The sequence below is a fragment of the Chamaea fasciata genome, unplaced genomic scaffold (genome assembly GCF_029207755.1).
Source record: "Chamaea fasciata isolate MVZ Bird 193981 ecotype frontalis unplaced genomic scaffold, bChaFas1.0.hap1 SCAF_1, whole genome shotgun sequence".
Taxonomy (NCBI): domain Eukaryota; kingdom Metazoa; phylum Chordata; class Aves; order Passeriformes; family Sylviidae; genus Chamaea; species Chamaea fasciata.
The window spans coordinates 22,426,598-22,439,756 of NW_027094086.1; the positions used below are offsets into that span (position 1 = coordinate 22,426,598).

The 13,159-nt window shown below is 46.4% G+C and overlaps 1 protein-coding gene across 1 annotated transcript; it reads right to left on the bottom strand.

Annotated features, from left to right (window-relative positions):
• Window positions 1-288: 288 nt before the first annotated feature.
• KCNS2 (potassium voltage-gated channel modifier subfamily S member 2) lies at window positions 289-8,069 on the bottom strand. Its single transcript, XM_066178064.1, has 2 exons — window positions 8,016-8,069; window positions 289-7,410 (listed from the first exon to the last, which is right to left on the bottom strand). Exon 2 carries the CDS (start codon window positions 7,371-7,373, stop codon window positions 5,940-5,942), a length of 1,434 nt encoding a protein of 477 aa, XP_066034161.1. The 5' UTR covers window positions 7,374-7,410; window positions 8,016-8,069; the 3' UTR covers window positions 289-5,939.
• Window positions 8,070-13,159: the final 5,090 nt, after the last annotated feature.

The window sequence follows — 13,159 nt, forward strand, 5'->3', positions numbered from 1 at the left end:
TACAGGGCTTGGGATGGGCAGCACAGCAGCTGCTTGCAAGCAAACTGTGCTGCTGTGTGAGTACCACTCATCTTCCAAGTAAGATGAAGAATTTTCTTTGGAAGTCAACAGTGTCATCAGTGGAATAGTCTGCTCAAAGCTACAGACTTTTGCACCACACAGAACACCTGCACATTGGGTGACAAGCAGATGTTGGATCGTGCATCTGAAAGTGGGCAGCTCTTAGGCTGCTTTAGATCTATAGAAGAAATTGTCAGATTTATAGCAGTCTTTGTCCAATTCCTGAAAAACTTAGCCCTGTTTATATCTGAACAGGGATTTGTGAGAAGCCAGAGCCCATTAGTACCCTTAAAGGAAAAAAGCAAGAGTGGGAGGTGCTGATGTTTCTTTGCACTTCTGTGAAGCTGAAGTGCTGGATTTGTGCCACTGCCTCTTATGGCAAATTCATGTGTTTATCCAAGTGAGGACTTACATGATTTAGGGTTGTGTGTAAAGGGTGAGGCGATGTCAGGCAAACAAATTTCTGCAGTGGGAGGTCAGTGTGAGTCCCAACACCTGTGAGATGATTTTCCATCCTCATTGCTAGCAGGGCAAATAAATTCCAGAGCCAGACCTTTGCCAACAGTGTCATGTGATCTCGGGAAACACGTTCTAGACTGTTTGGAGGTTGCTTCCTCCACTTGACAACCCATAATTTTATATCTGAGAGGTGAAGAGATCCACAATCTTTAATGAGAATTATGTTTCTTAGCAGCTTCAATGATTGCTCTGTAGAACTGTTGCTCTGAATAATGTATTACCCACTGCTCTATTTTTAACCCCATAAATTATTCTCAGATGAGAAGCATAATCTTTTTTTTTTTTTTTTTTTTTTTAAGGAAAAAGGCAGAATCAGTGAAAAATGCTTCAGAAATCAGATGGGAACATTCTTTCACCCTGTCTGAATAGTGTGCAACTTGAAAGTTAGTTACAGGAGATCAAATTAATTTCTGGTGTAACTTAAAGGGAAGCCAGGTGCATAAATTGGAAAAGAAAATAAGAATAACATAATGAGAAAAGAATAGTTCTGGCACGACACCTCACCAAGGGATATGAGTGCTGCCTGGGGTTGAATGTTGTTTGAAAGCACCATCAAAGGTAGATTAAAGTCAGGAGTATTATGGGAGGAAATGGATAAGCAGCACAGCAGGAGCAGTTACTCCAGGGGCTTTCTGCTGCTTACATGTGCACAGCTGGGGCCTCTAGGGATGGGGTTATTTTGGAAGAGATGAAAGGTCGTGTCAAGTTGATTTAATGCCTGCAAATGCTGGTGGTATGTTGTTTAGTCCCTAATCTGTCAGGTAGAGAACAAGAAGTTTGTACTGTTTGTTCAACTGAAAAATGTGGGTTCCCCACCACAATCACCAATTAAGAGCATTTCTAAAAATAGAAATCTAGCCTGATATGCATGTTTAAAAAAACTTATCTTCACAACGAGGCCCAGGCTTCTCTTTGATTATAATATATACTCAGAATGTCCTGAAACTTAAATCAGTTTTAGATCCCTGGTGAAAGATAATGTTTTATGCATTTAATTTCCATTTTGTGGCACAAAACTGAGTTCTTGGGTGCGTTACACACGACTGGGACAAGACACACAGTACAAAGAGCACCAGATACAGTAGTTCCCTGCAGTCTTGCAAAGTTCTATACAAAAAGGTACAAATACTGGAGGTATTAAATTTGGAAAACGAAATGCAAAGTTTTTTTGTTTTTAAGTTTGCAACGTGAAGTAGCCCGTGCTATATATAACATGGGAGGAAAAACCAGTCTGTTTTCAAAATGGAAAGTCTGCAGGGAAAGAAAGAATTAGCAACTGATGAAAGTAAATGAGTAATAAACCAGGCAATAATACAAAATCTGAACATACATAAAAAGCTTAATCACAATCTATATATAGATTTTACATCTCAGGAACATAATGTAACATATTGCTTCTCAAGGGCATCTCTGACTCTCATAATAGCCTATATTTGTACTAGAAATCCAGATTCTCTAACAGTTTATTTCTGGCAATAAAGCAAGTTACCTCGTTTGAAGTATTACCACAATTCTCATTTAACAATACAAAGCTCTCGGACGAAAGAGAATAGGCACAGCATTTTCACTGGTGCCATGAAGGTGACTGTCACAGGCAGGAGGAGCACAGGCTGATGCAATGTTCTTCAGTAAACTGCACATCCGTGATAAGGAGATTTCTGACCACAGAAATTCTTCAACTCTGGAGAAAGTGGCCAATTAGTCCTTATCCTCTCATCCTTCAGATCTGACCCAGTGGTTTATGGAAGTGCAGGTGCCCTGCTCTCACACGACAATGAGTGAGGAAGTCCGGCAAAAGCACTGACTATGCAAAAAATACCACCTCTTCTCCCCTGTGAGGCTTTGGAGAGATTGCATTTTTTCTTCAAAGTGTAATGTAAACATTTCCCTGTAGCTTTTATTTAATGAGAGAGAAGTTTTCTCAGCACTTACTGCACGGAGCCCTACAATAGACATTACTTCCTAAAATGGCAGGAAAGGTGTGCCTATTCTTCCTTACCTAAATATTTTGGGGCAGCTAAGACAGCAACATTACTTAAATCACTAAATTGTCATTCTGCTCAGTGAAAAATTCTGTTAGTCATAAGCAAATATTAAAACTGCCGTACAATACTGTCCAGTGCTCAAACATAATAAATCTAAGCAGAAGTAATGCAAAAAAAAGGGCTACATCCCCTAGCGTGGTCAGGGGACCAGGACTTGCAAAAAGAAAACTAAAAGGAAGCTTGAGAGGTATAAACCTGTGAAAATACGTATGTAAGGCCATATGGTTGCTGTCTATAAATACAGTAAGAGGAAAACGAAATATTTAAGCTAAAGAACAGTGTTGGCAGAAGAAAAAAAAATACTGGTATAAAGCAGCTGTTAATAAAATTGTGCTAGAAGTTGTGCAAGCCTTGGAGAGCAGCGCAGCTCTGGAATAGTTTTTAGGAGGAGGGGGGAGCAAAAATGTGACTACTTTTAACATGGAATTAGTTAAGTTTATGAAAGGAATTTCTGTGCACTGTGTAAAGTAATTGTCATGATAATAAGAACATCTTAAATTTCAGTACTTATTTATTTAGTGTCTTTGATCAAAAGCACTTATATAAAAATGCAATAATGAAAATTCCTTTCAACCAGTACAATAAAAGTTGGAATTCCTTGGGTGTTTCATTTTTTTTTTTTTTAGTAAAATGCAATTTGGACACGTTCCAGTCAATATTTGCAGAAATGACAGAGCATCAGCTCTACAAATAATAATAAATCTAGAACATAAGATAAGCTATAGGTAATTGAAATGATGTGTTGCAAAGTTAAATCCAACCTTTGCAATGTTAAAACTAGCAACAGCAGAGGGAATCTGTTGCTCTTTGGCAAGTCTACAGATCTCACCAAATAACTGCTCTGAAAGTCCCTGGTTTTCAGCTCTGTTAATCTACTGTTTATGAAACGGAGATAAAACCACTGCTTGGGGCTGAGTTCTCCAAAAGCCCAAACCAACATACCCAGTTTGCAGTGTCCTTTGCATCAGTGAGAGAATTTACCATCCTTGCAGCATGTTACCTGACTGGAGGGTATGTGCTGCCCATGCCCACCTCTTCCTCCCCTTTTTTGTTTCTTGGTATTTTAGTTCAACAGGTGACCTCACGCTGCTCCGTGTGTTAGGTGGTTGTTTGTGGATGTGTCATAGTTTACACATGGGCAGTATGAATCAGGGACAGGAGTATTGAATTTATGCCTGGGAGTCAGCATCAATTGAATTGAACCAGCCCTATGCAGAAGTGTAAATCTTAGCAAAATGGTTCAAGTTTGGACACCAAATTGAGGTTACCTAGGTCTATCTTCAGGACCATGCATATGGCACTTTCAATTTCAGGGACAGCAAGCAATGGCTTGCCAATTGACTTAAAACTTGTGCAGACTGTGTTCAAGATTGGTGAGGTTGGAAAGGACCTTTTCCCCTCACACTTCATGGCCTAGATCAGCTACTAACTGGTGGGAGGGGAGGGTGTTCAATGGAAATGGGGGAGGGGAGTAAGTTATTTCACACTGTGTATTCTGTCACAGATCACTGGCCAAACAGAAATCCCATCCTGGGTGCTCAGCTTTCTGTTTTTTAGGTGGAGCTGATACAACATCAAGAGATACAGACCAAGCTGCTACCCCAGACAGCCTAAATGAGGCAATTACCTATCCATACCATACTTGCTTTATTTTGTCAGTTGAGGCACCCTTTGTCATGGTTTAAAAACACAGTCTTCCAAACATAACAATTTCAGCTTTAGTATTTTAATTTCTCTTCTAACTAGCTTGAATTTAATTTCTGCACCTTTCTAGCCTTCACAAGTAAAACTAACAAAAAAATTAACTGGATCATTATATGTAATGAATAGGATGGAAAAGCAGTAGGATCTGAAGAGAAATGCTGTACTGCCCACTGAGTGCCAACAGTTTTTGTTTTCTAGCACAGAAGTAAAAAGAGGGAAACAGTGGCTTCTGCCTGTTGACTGCAAGTGTTTGATCTCTGTACAATTGTGTAAGGGAGGAGACTGAGCACTCAGAAAACAACTCTATGCAGATTCATTATTACTCTTGAAATCACGTATGATCTGTTCTCTCATGGTTTGCTTTTTTAAACAAGTACATGCCAGCCCTTGAAAGGATTTAAATTGACTACATCACAGAAGTAGGTAGGAGGATCTACCCACAGATAGTGCAGTATTAAGCTCTTTATCTGTTCCCTTCTTAGGCCTTATACTCTCCCTTAGCTGTAAATTGAGAGTTTCTTTCTGAGTGAAAATGGTTTTTTGCTTAGAGATTCCTTGGCAGAAATTTTAATGGAATTGTCTGTCATCAACACCTGCTTTCAAGCTTTACTGATAAAATTAGATTTTATATCTCAGCATCACATATGGCATCTTTATAATTAGTCTTTTTGCAGTATATGAATGTCAATTCCTAAAATGCCGCCTGTACTGTTCATGTGGGAATATTTCACTTCATTAATCAAATCCAGGCTTCTTATTGGAGCTTCTAATTGTTTAAAGCCCATATCTTCATGCATCTAATCTCAAAATCATTTTGATGGACTGATACAACACATTTGCAGCTGCACTGGGACTGAGCTGTGAGCAGATCCCTTGGAGGATATGCTTGGGCTCTATATGGGCCTCCATACCTAGAGTCACTTGTGGAAATGTAGTCTTTGGAAATGTAGCTATCTGAAAGTGAGGGGTGGTCTTCTTCAGAGGGCTCAGTATTGACCTAATCTTGGAAACAGAAGAAGGTCTATGCCCAAGAGATTCTGAAAAAAATTACTATACATAACATTTCAGAACAAGAACACCCGGATTTTAACACACATAATCAAGAGTAAGCAAACTTAGAGGTGTTTTCAGGCAAGTGATGATCAGAATTACTGGTCAGCAATATAGGTAGAAGTGTTCCTGTATAGGTGACTCACAGGTGGCTGTTTAAAATGGTTGTAAAATGCATGGGAAGTCCTATACTAGTACAGACACCAGTATAGGTGATAGGTGACTTTTTTTCATTACTTATGTCACAGCTGAGAATTTTTATTCCATTTGGGTACATTCATTTCTCTGCTCAGACGAGAAAATGCACAAATAACAGATCATCACTATACCACTAGCACTAATGTCATGGAAGTGGTAACATTTGTATGGAAAAGTCAGCATTTAGTACCCTTATGCAACTGGATGAAAATGTGCAAAATAGAAATGTCTTTAGTTTCTCAAGTGCAAAGTGCAGTGTCAGCAACACTATCTTCTAGAAAAAAAAAAAGAAAGACAAATAGGAAAACATTTATAAACATAGCTCTTGATAGCTCTCATGCAAACTGCTGTCAGACTTGTACACTAATGCAGTGAATCATTCAGGCTCAGCTCACTGGGGGTACTCCTGCTCATATTGGTCAGACTGGCCATAAGGGATTTAACTTTATAAGCATAGTAGTCCCTTAAGTTGACAGATGGAACTTCTTTCATGCCATCACCAAAATCACAGCTTCTCATGGCACTCTCTAACTGCTTCTGACGCCTATAGAAGTGGGAGAATTTATTAAAGATCAGTGTAATGGGAAGCACTACCACTAGGATACCAGCTAGGATGCATGCAGATGCCGTCAACTTGCCAGCAGTGCTCCCTGGCACCACGTCCCCATAGCCAACTGTGGTCATGCTAACAGTAGCCCACCACCAACAAGCAGGGATAGTGGCTAACCCCTCATTCTCTTCTTTCTCAATGGTGTAAGCCACTACTGAGAAAATGGAGATGCCAACAGAGAGGTAGAGTAGAAGAAGCCCCACCTCTCTGTAGCTGTACTTCAGGGTGGCTCCGAGAGACCTGAGACCTGTGGAGTGTCTAGCAAGCTTTAATATGCGGAAGATCCTCATGAGTCTCAGGACTTGTGCAACTCTGCCTAAATTTGCTAAAGTCGGACTACTTTCCACCACCAAGTTGACAATTAATGTAATATAAAATGGAAGGATAGACATTAGGTCAATCAAATTCAGGGCATGCTTGAAAAATTTTAAAAAGTCAGGAGCTACTGCAAATCTCGCCACCAGTTCAAAAGTGAACCATGCAATACCAAAATGTTCCACGATTTCAAAGCGAGGGTCTTCATCGAGGTTCCCATTGCTGTCAACAATCTGAAAGTCTGGGAGGCTGTTCAGGCACATGGTCACAATGGAGCCCAGCACCACCACTATTGAAAGGACACTGAAGATGCGGCTTAAAACTGAGTACCCAGGATTATCCAAAGCAAGCCAGAGCTGCCTCCTGACGTTTCCAAAGGGCTGTTTGTCAAATTTAGAGGCGTCATTGTAGAATGCCAAAATCTCATCAAAGGAAGATGTTGTACTCTCCTGGTCACTTTGTTCCTCCCATTTCTCTTGGTCTGGCTCCATTTTCCTCCCATGGTAGCTATAACTGCAGCAGGAGTCTATAAAGAATTCATTGATTCCCCAGTATTCAATCTCCTGGCTGAAAGAAAATACACAGAGTTCGCCCATCACATGGAGCTTGCCAGTGTTATAAAAATGTAGCACATAAGGAAAGAGCTCGGGGTTCCTGTCAAAATAAAATTCATTCTTGGTGTCATCATAGTCATCACAAAGCTCCAGTATCGACTCCTTTGAGTGGCAGCTCAGCAATTTGCCCAGCCTGGTCTCGGGAAACCTTAACAATGTGTTGGATCTCATCTTTTTCTTAAAGCCTCCAACGTTGATGCTGATTTCATTGTCTTCAAAATTCGCTTCAGATAAAGCTCTCAGACTCTGCCCTGTCATAGTGAGCTCCTTCCAAAGGTGGGTAGGGAATGAAAACCTAGGATACAATTGCACACAAAGTTGGCAGAATGAACAAATCTACAGCATGTTCATCTATTGATGCTTGTTCTTTCTTTCTTTCTTTCTTTCTTTCTTTCTTTCTTTCTTTCTTTCTTTCTTTCTTTCTTTCTTTCTTTCTCTTTCTTTTTTATTTCTTCTTTCTCTCTTTCATTTTCTCCTCTTTCTCTTTCTTCCCTTCTTTCCTTCTCTCCTTTAACTCTCCCCCCCTTTCCCCTTTTCTCTCTTTTGCCCCTGTTCACTTGCTTTCCCTCCCTTTTTCTCCCTCTGCCTCCGTTTCTCCCCTTTTCCCCTTTTTCTTGTCTCTCACCTCCCACCGAAAACCTTGAGGGAGGGCTCCTTTGTTCCCGCTGCAGGCTCCCGTCCCTCCCCTCGCCCTTCACCTGGGTTGCGGCTGTCGCTCCCACGACGCCCCGTTACTCAACGGCCTTTGTGCCACCGGGGCCGCGCGGACCTTTCATTCCCTCCCGCCGCTCCCGGCCCCGCCACACAAGAGCCCCCGCCGCCGCCCGGGCTCCCGGAGCCCCGCTCCGACCCGCGGGGAACCCGCCCGCCCGGCTCCGCGGCTCTCCGCGCCCGCCCTACCTGCTGCCTCAGCGGCCGCGGCCCCCCGCCGGCGCGCCCTGCTGCCCCCGGCCCCCGCCCGCCATCGCCGCCGCCCGCGGGGGCCGCCAGGGCTCGCCTCGCTGCCCGGGGCTGCCGGTGCCGGGGAATGCCGGTGCCAGAGGGGTGCCCGGTGCCGGGGGCTGCCGGTGCCGGGGGCTGCCGGTGCCGGGGAATGCCGGTGCCAGGGGGGTGCCGGTGCCGGAGGGATGCCGGTGCCGGAGGGATGCCGGTGCCAGGGCGGTGCCAGTGCCGGAGCCGGGCCGGACAGGGCAGGGCAGGGCAGGACAGAGGAGGGCAGGGCAGGGCAGGGCAGGGCGGGACGGCCCCGCCGGCCGCGCGGTGCTGAAGGGACAGCGGCCGCCCCGCTCAGCGGCGGGAGGCGGCGGCACGCCCGCTCGTCATGGCGACGACCCCCGCGGCTGCCGCCCGCCCCCGCCGCTCCCACCTACCCCCGGCCCGGCCCCGCCGACAGCGATCGGGGCGGGTGGGTGGGCGGCCGGGGGCTGCGGAGGGGCGGCCCGGCGGAGCCGGTGTGCCGGAGGTGCCTCCGCTCGCTCGCTCTCGCTCTTGCCCCCGCGCACCGGCGGCAGCGGCGCCGCAAACTCGGCTTTCCTCTCCGCCGCGATCCTGCTTCACGCCGGCTCCGAGCGGCACAACCTCCCGGAGGGCGACGGGGGACGCCCACCCACGGCCGCAGCGGCTCCGAGCACCCGCGGACCCTCTGCCGAGGGGCGTCCCCCGCCCCTCTCACCCTGCCGGGAAGGGACCGGGGGAGCGGGTGCCGCTAGCCCGCCCGCCCATGGCACCGGCGGGTCCTCGCTGTGGCGCCTGGGCAGGGTCCCTGCGGAGACTGACGATAGGAAAGACGGGGACACTTGTCAGAGCAGTTCGGTATGAGGGGAGCGGAGCTGCTGCTGAAGCTGCTCGCCGCCCCCTCAGTCGCCGGCTGGGAACCCCCGACCTCCGCACACAGCCCTGCCAGCCATTTCGGGAGGGATGATCGTGAGCGGCGGCACCTCGAGCAGGGCGGGTGGAGGGTTGACCTCCTTGCGCTGCTGCTCTTGGTGGGTAGACTTCTCGCGCCAGCACATGAACAGTGTCCAGCTACATGGTCAGCTCTGGCAGTGTCCCTGGCCACGCTGCAGGCGGCTGGGAAGAAATCTCCCCCCTGTTTCCGAGCCCGGGGTGAGGCCAAGTTTCTCGGGGAGAAGCCTGATCGTGGCAATCCCTGCGCACCTGACCCCGCCCTGAGCAAGGCCGGCTGTACAGAGCACAGATGCTCCGAGACGGGTGCTTTATGCCGGGATAACCCACATCCTCTCCTGCCAGTTCCCTCGTGACCGCCTCTCACTCGTGGTCCCAGGCATCTGAAGTCCAGCTCCTGGAAATGGTCTGGTGTCAGTGCTTTGTAGGGCTAGGGTGTGCCGGGGAATGAAGATTCCTCGCTTGCTTCCCCCCAGCCCTGTCAGAGCCCTGAGCATCACCTTCGGCTTGTTCCTCAAAGCCTTGGTGGGGGAGAGAGGTTGTAACTTCCAAGCCCAGCCACAGGCAAGTCCTATGTACAAGAAACCCCCAGTATTAAAGATCAGCCCTTTAAGAGCCCAGGAAACTGAGTGCAGACACGGAGTGGGGTAAATAAGTATTGGTGTGTGCCAGTGGCCAGGTCTCCAAGAGCCTGCTCAGCTTTCCTGCCTGGGGTGTTGTGATCACCCCACGATATCCCACCAAGGCTGGTGCATTGTGTGGCCAAAGACTCCAGACCCTGGGGACACTCCCGCAGTGGTGTGCGGGGACCCACGGCACCCTCAGCCCCCCGGAGATGCTTCGGACGATCCATGCTTCAGTGATGCTACAGGTGACTTCCCTGCTCTCCTTTTCTTGGGTGGTGTGTGCTCTTGCTTTGCTCTCCTGCTGGTGAGTGCCTCCTGCCTCCCTTTCCTACAGATGCCCCGGGTCAGGGGTCTGTGTCCCAGCATTCGTGACAGCGTGTCCGGTGACATCCCAGGAGACGCTGAATCCACACGGAATCACGGACACCAGGCTGTTCTCCTGGCCAGGGAAAGTGCTGCTTCTCTCAGCCCGGTCCCTCCAGCTCTTCCTCTGCTGGGAAGTGGCACGCAGGAGACAGAGACTGCACATAGAAGGGAGGAGGCTTTGCAAATGCAGTGGTGACCTTCCCGTTTCCCCGTGAGAGCGGTGTTTCATGTCCAGAGAGGCAGCTCTCCTGCTTCCCAGTGGCTGTGTAGCTGCTGTGTTGGTTTGTCACAGCCGCCTCCTCTCAGGGCTCTGCTGGCCAACCACTCACTGGGGAGCTCTGATTATACTAGCTTTTAATGCCTGGGGAAAGGGGTGGCAGAACACAGGACTGGGAAACCACCATGTTAAAATTTTGGGGGCTGGAAACCCCACCACGTCCCCCAGGCCTTGGATAAATCACACAACTTCTCTATTGTAATTTCCCAGTCACTCTTAGGAGAACAAAAATAGCTCACATTCCTCAGTAACATTACAAGGAATGGTGAGCTGCTGCTGCTGGAAATGCATTCAAGTGATGTCTGTGTGTTTTCGCCAGCTCTGCTCTGTCCTGGGTACCTAGTGGGGGCTTTAAACATATTGAAACATCTTCAGCAAATTGGTAAATATAAAAATTACTTTTGCTTCTTTTTCTTAAATGGAATATTTTTTTTCCCTAATGCCGCTTTGGAACACACTAAGTGGAGATATATTTAGAGGATTTCCAAGCTTTTATAGATTGTTCTCACCTTCTAAGTCACTTGGCTAAGAAAAAAGGGTTATAGACAGCCTCCATACTCATTTATCAATCTCTGATCTTATCTGTAAAAATTGCTGGTCACTTTTCTAAGTTGCATTTTCTGATGAATAAAACACAGCAAGATTTTTGAAGAGATACTGGAGATAAACAGCAAAGCAATATAACTGCATAAGGATACAGCTCTCACTGGTCTCTTATAACTGCTCCTGTGATTAGGGCTAATAGACTCAGCTCAAGAATTTTGGTAATAAGGCTAAAATGCTTCCAGCACCCAAATTAGTAATCCAAAATCCATCTGAATTTTTTGCAAGGGGCATACTCTGCTCCACGGACATATAAGCAGTTACTGACCTAATATTTTGCCTTTCCCAGCAGTAAATACAGAAAAAATTGCTGTGGACACACAATCACTGGTGTAATCTGAGGCAAAAGATACGTCAAAAGAAATCAGGTATGTCATTTTTACACAGAATGAGCTTGTGATGTGTCAGATAAGAGCACATTTTGGGATGCACTGGTAATACACCAAATAAATACATAACAACACTTTGTTTACACTGCCTTGTGGACATTTCTTGGACTGTAGAGAATGCAAGATAAGCGCTGAGGTGGGGCTGGGCTGGGAGCATAACAAAGCGTGAAAGAATTGCCTGTTGGAGTGGGGAGATGAATGAGTGATTCATATTACCCTCGGGCAATATCACAAAAGCTAAACTAACTTTGGGTTTGGTGGTTATAGTTTCTGACTGAGATTGTGAGAGACAGGACTTTTTTTATTGGTACACATAGTACCATGTTATTTAAAGAATATGAGAAGGTGCCAGTGCTGTCTGAAAACACAGGCATGGGTTAGAGATGTCCTTCAGGACTGGGGAGACATGGCAACTGCAGTGTTTGACAATACACCCTGCTTGGGGTTTGTGGTGACCTGAACTGTGAGGGAATGTGGAAATTATTGCCATCCTACTGGCTGACTCCATGTAGGAAGCTGCTGCCTAAGAAGCCATGTCCTCAGACAACATCCCCTGCCTGGTCCCTGTTGGCTGCCCCACCAACACTGCCGTGAGCTGACATTGCTGGGGACATGTGGAACTCTGTTCTGCAGGTGTGACCCTGTGTCTGAGAAGCACTGTCACCTTTGGAAGAAGTGGAACTGCTCCAAATGGATTTAAACAAATTCATAAAGGCTACATCCATTTCTGGATATTTTTCCAAATGATCTGAGTACAGCCTCAATTTGACAGAAACGCTGACTGAGATAGAACACTGCAGACAAGAGACCCTTCTAAACACACTTTGTTCTTACCTCCTCTATGTCAGCAAGGTACCCACTCTCATGATGCTTGGTTCCTGTCAGTCTGTGGCCAGCCCTTTCTAACTGGAAGTCTGACAAAAGCTGAGATTGTCCCTGCCTTTTTCATCTTCCAGTTGTTCTCAAACCCCTATAACCACAGGCAGAAAAGATGTGCCAGTTGTTTATGAGTCTACTAGCCCTGCAAGTGCCCTCACTGACATGCCTGCTTTTCTTGGGAGGTAAAGGCTTTGCACAAGCTCTGTGGCATTTGCAGTATAAAATGGGGCAGGGAGGAGAGTCACTTTACTAAGCTGTAAGTTTACAAGGCAGTGATAGCCATGGCTGGAAACAGACCTTCGCTGTGACACAGTGGAACTCAGTGGACCACAGAAAGACCATCTGGCAGCTGAAGAAACTGAACCGTGTACTGAACATGAATGGAACATTTCTTTTTGTCTGACAGCACCTCAGCGGAGTGACAAATACTGATCTTTTGTGGTGCAGTGATTGCATGAGCATTGAAGTTTTACTGTGATGACTGTGGTATTCTGCCTTCTGTTGTGAGTTGACCTCCTTAGTCACTGCTGTGCCTGCTCCACCTGTTTCTTGACTCTGAGGGACCTGTGGCAATATTTGTTTTTGCAAGTCCAGTGGGGAGCATTGTCTTCCTTAATTAAATCTCTACATCCCAGAATCATGGAATGCAAGGGAAAAAAAAAAAGATTATTAGATAATTGTGATTTTCTTTTTGTTAGATTGTAGAATTTCTACCTTCTGTCCCCTACTGAAAACTGATGTCTGAGATGGGCGAAATGAGCCGTACCTACAGGCTCCCAGACTCCAGCTGAGCTGTAGCAGCAGTAAGCATTGCCAGAAGCAATGAGCAGTGGGAAAGAGGGGGGTTTTAGAGCTGCATTTTTGGATGTAAAGGTGACCAAATGCAGTGCAATGGTCACTTACACAGTGGTATGTGTTGCAGACAGCAATGGCCATGGCCTCTTTGATATTTGTCTGATTGGAGGTGGGGAGAAAGAGGATCTTGTTTGGACGCAGGTT

Bases quoted from the DNA above. Each gene is read 5' to 3' on its own strand.
- KCNS2 (XM_066178064.1), bottom strand. From the start codon at position 7,373: ATGACAGGGCAGAGTCTGAGAGCTTTATCTGAAGCGAATTTTGAAGAC.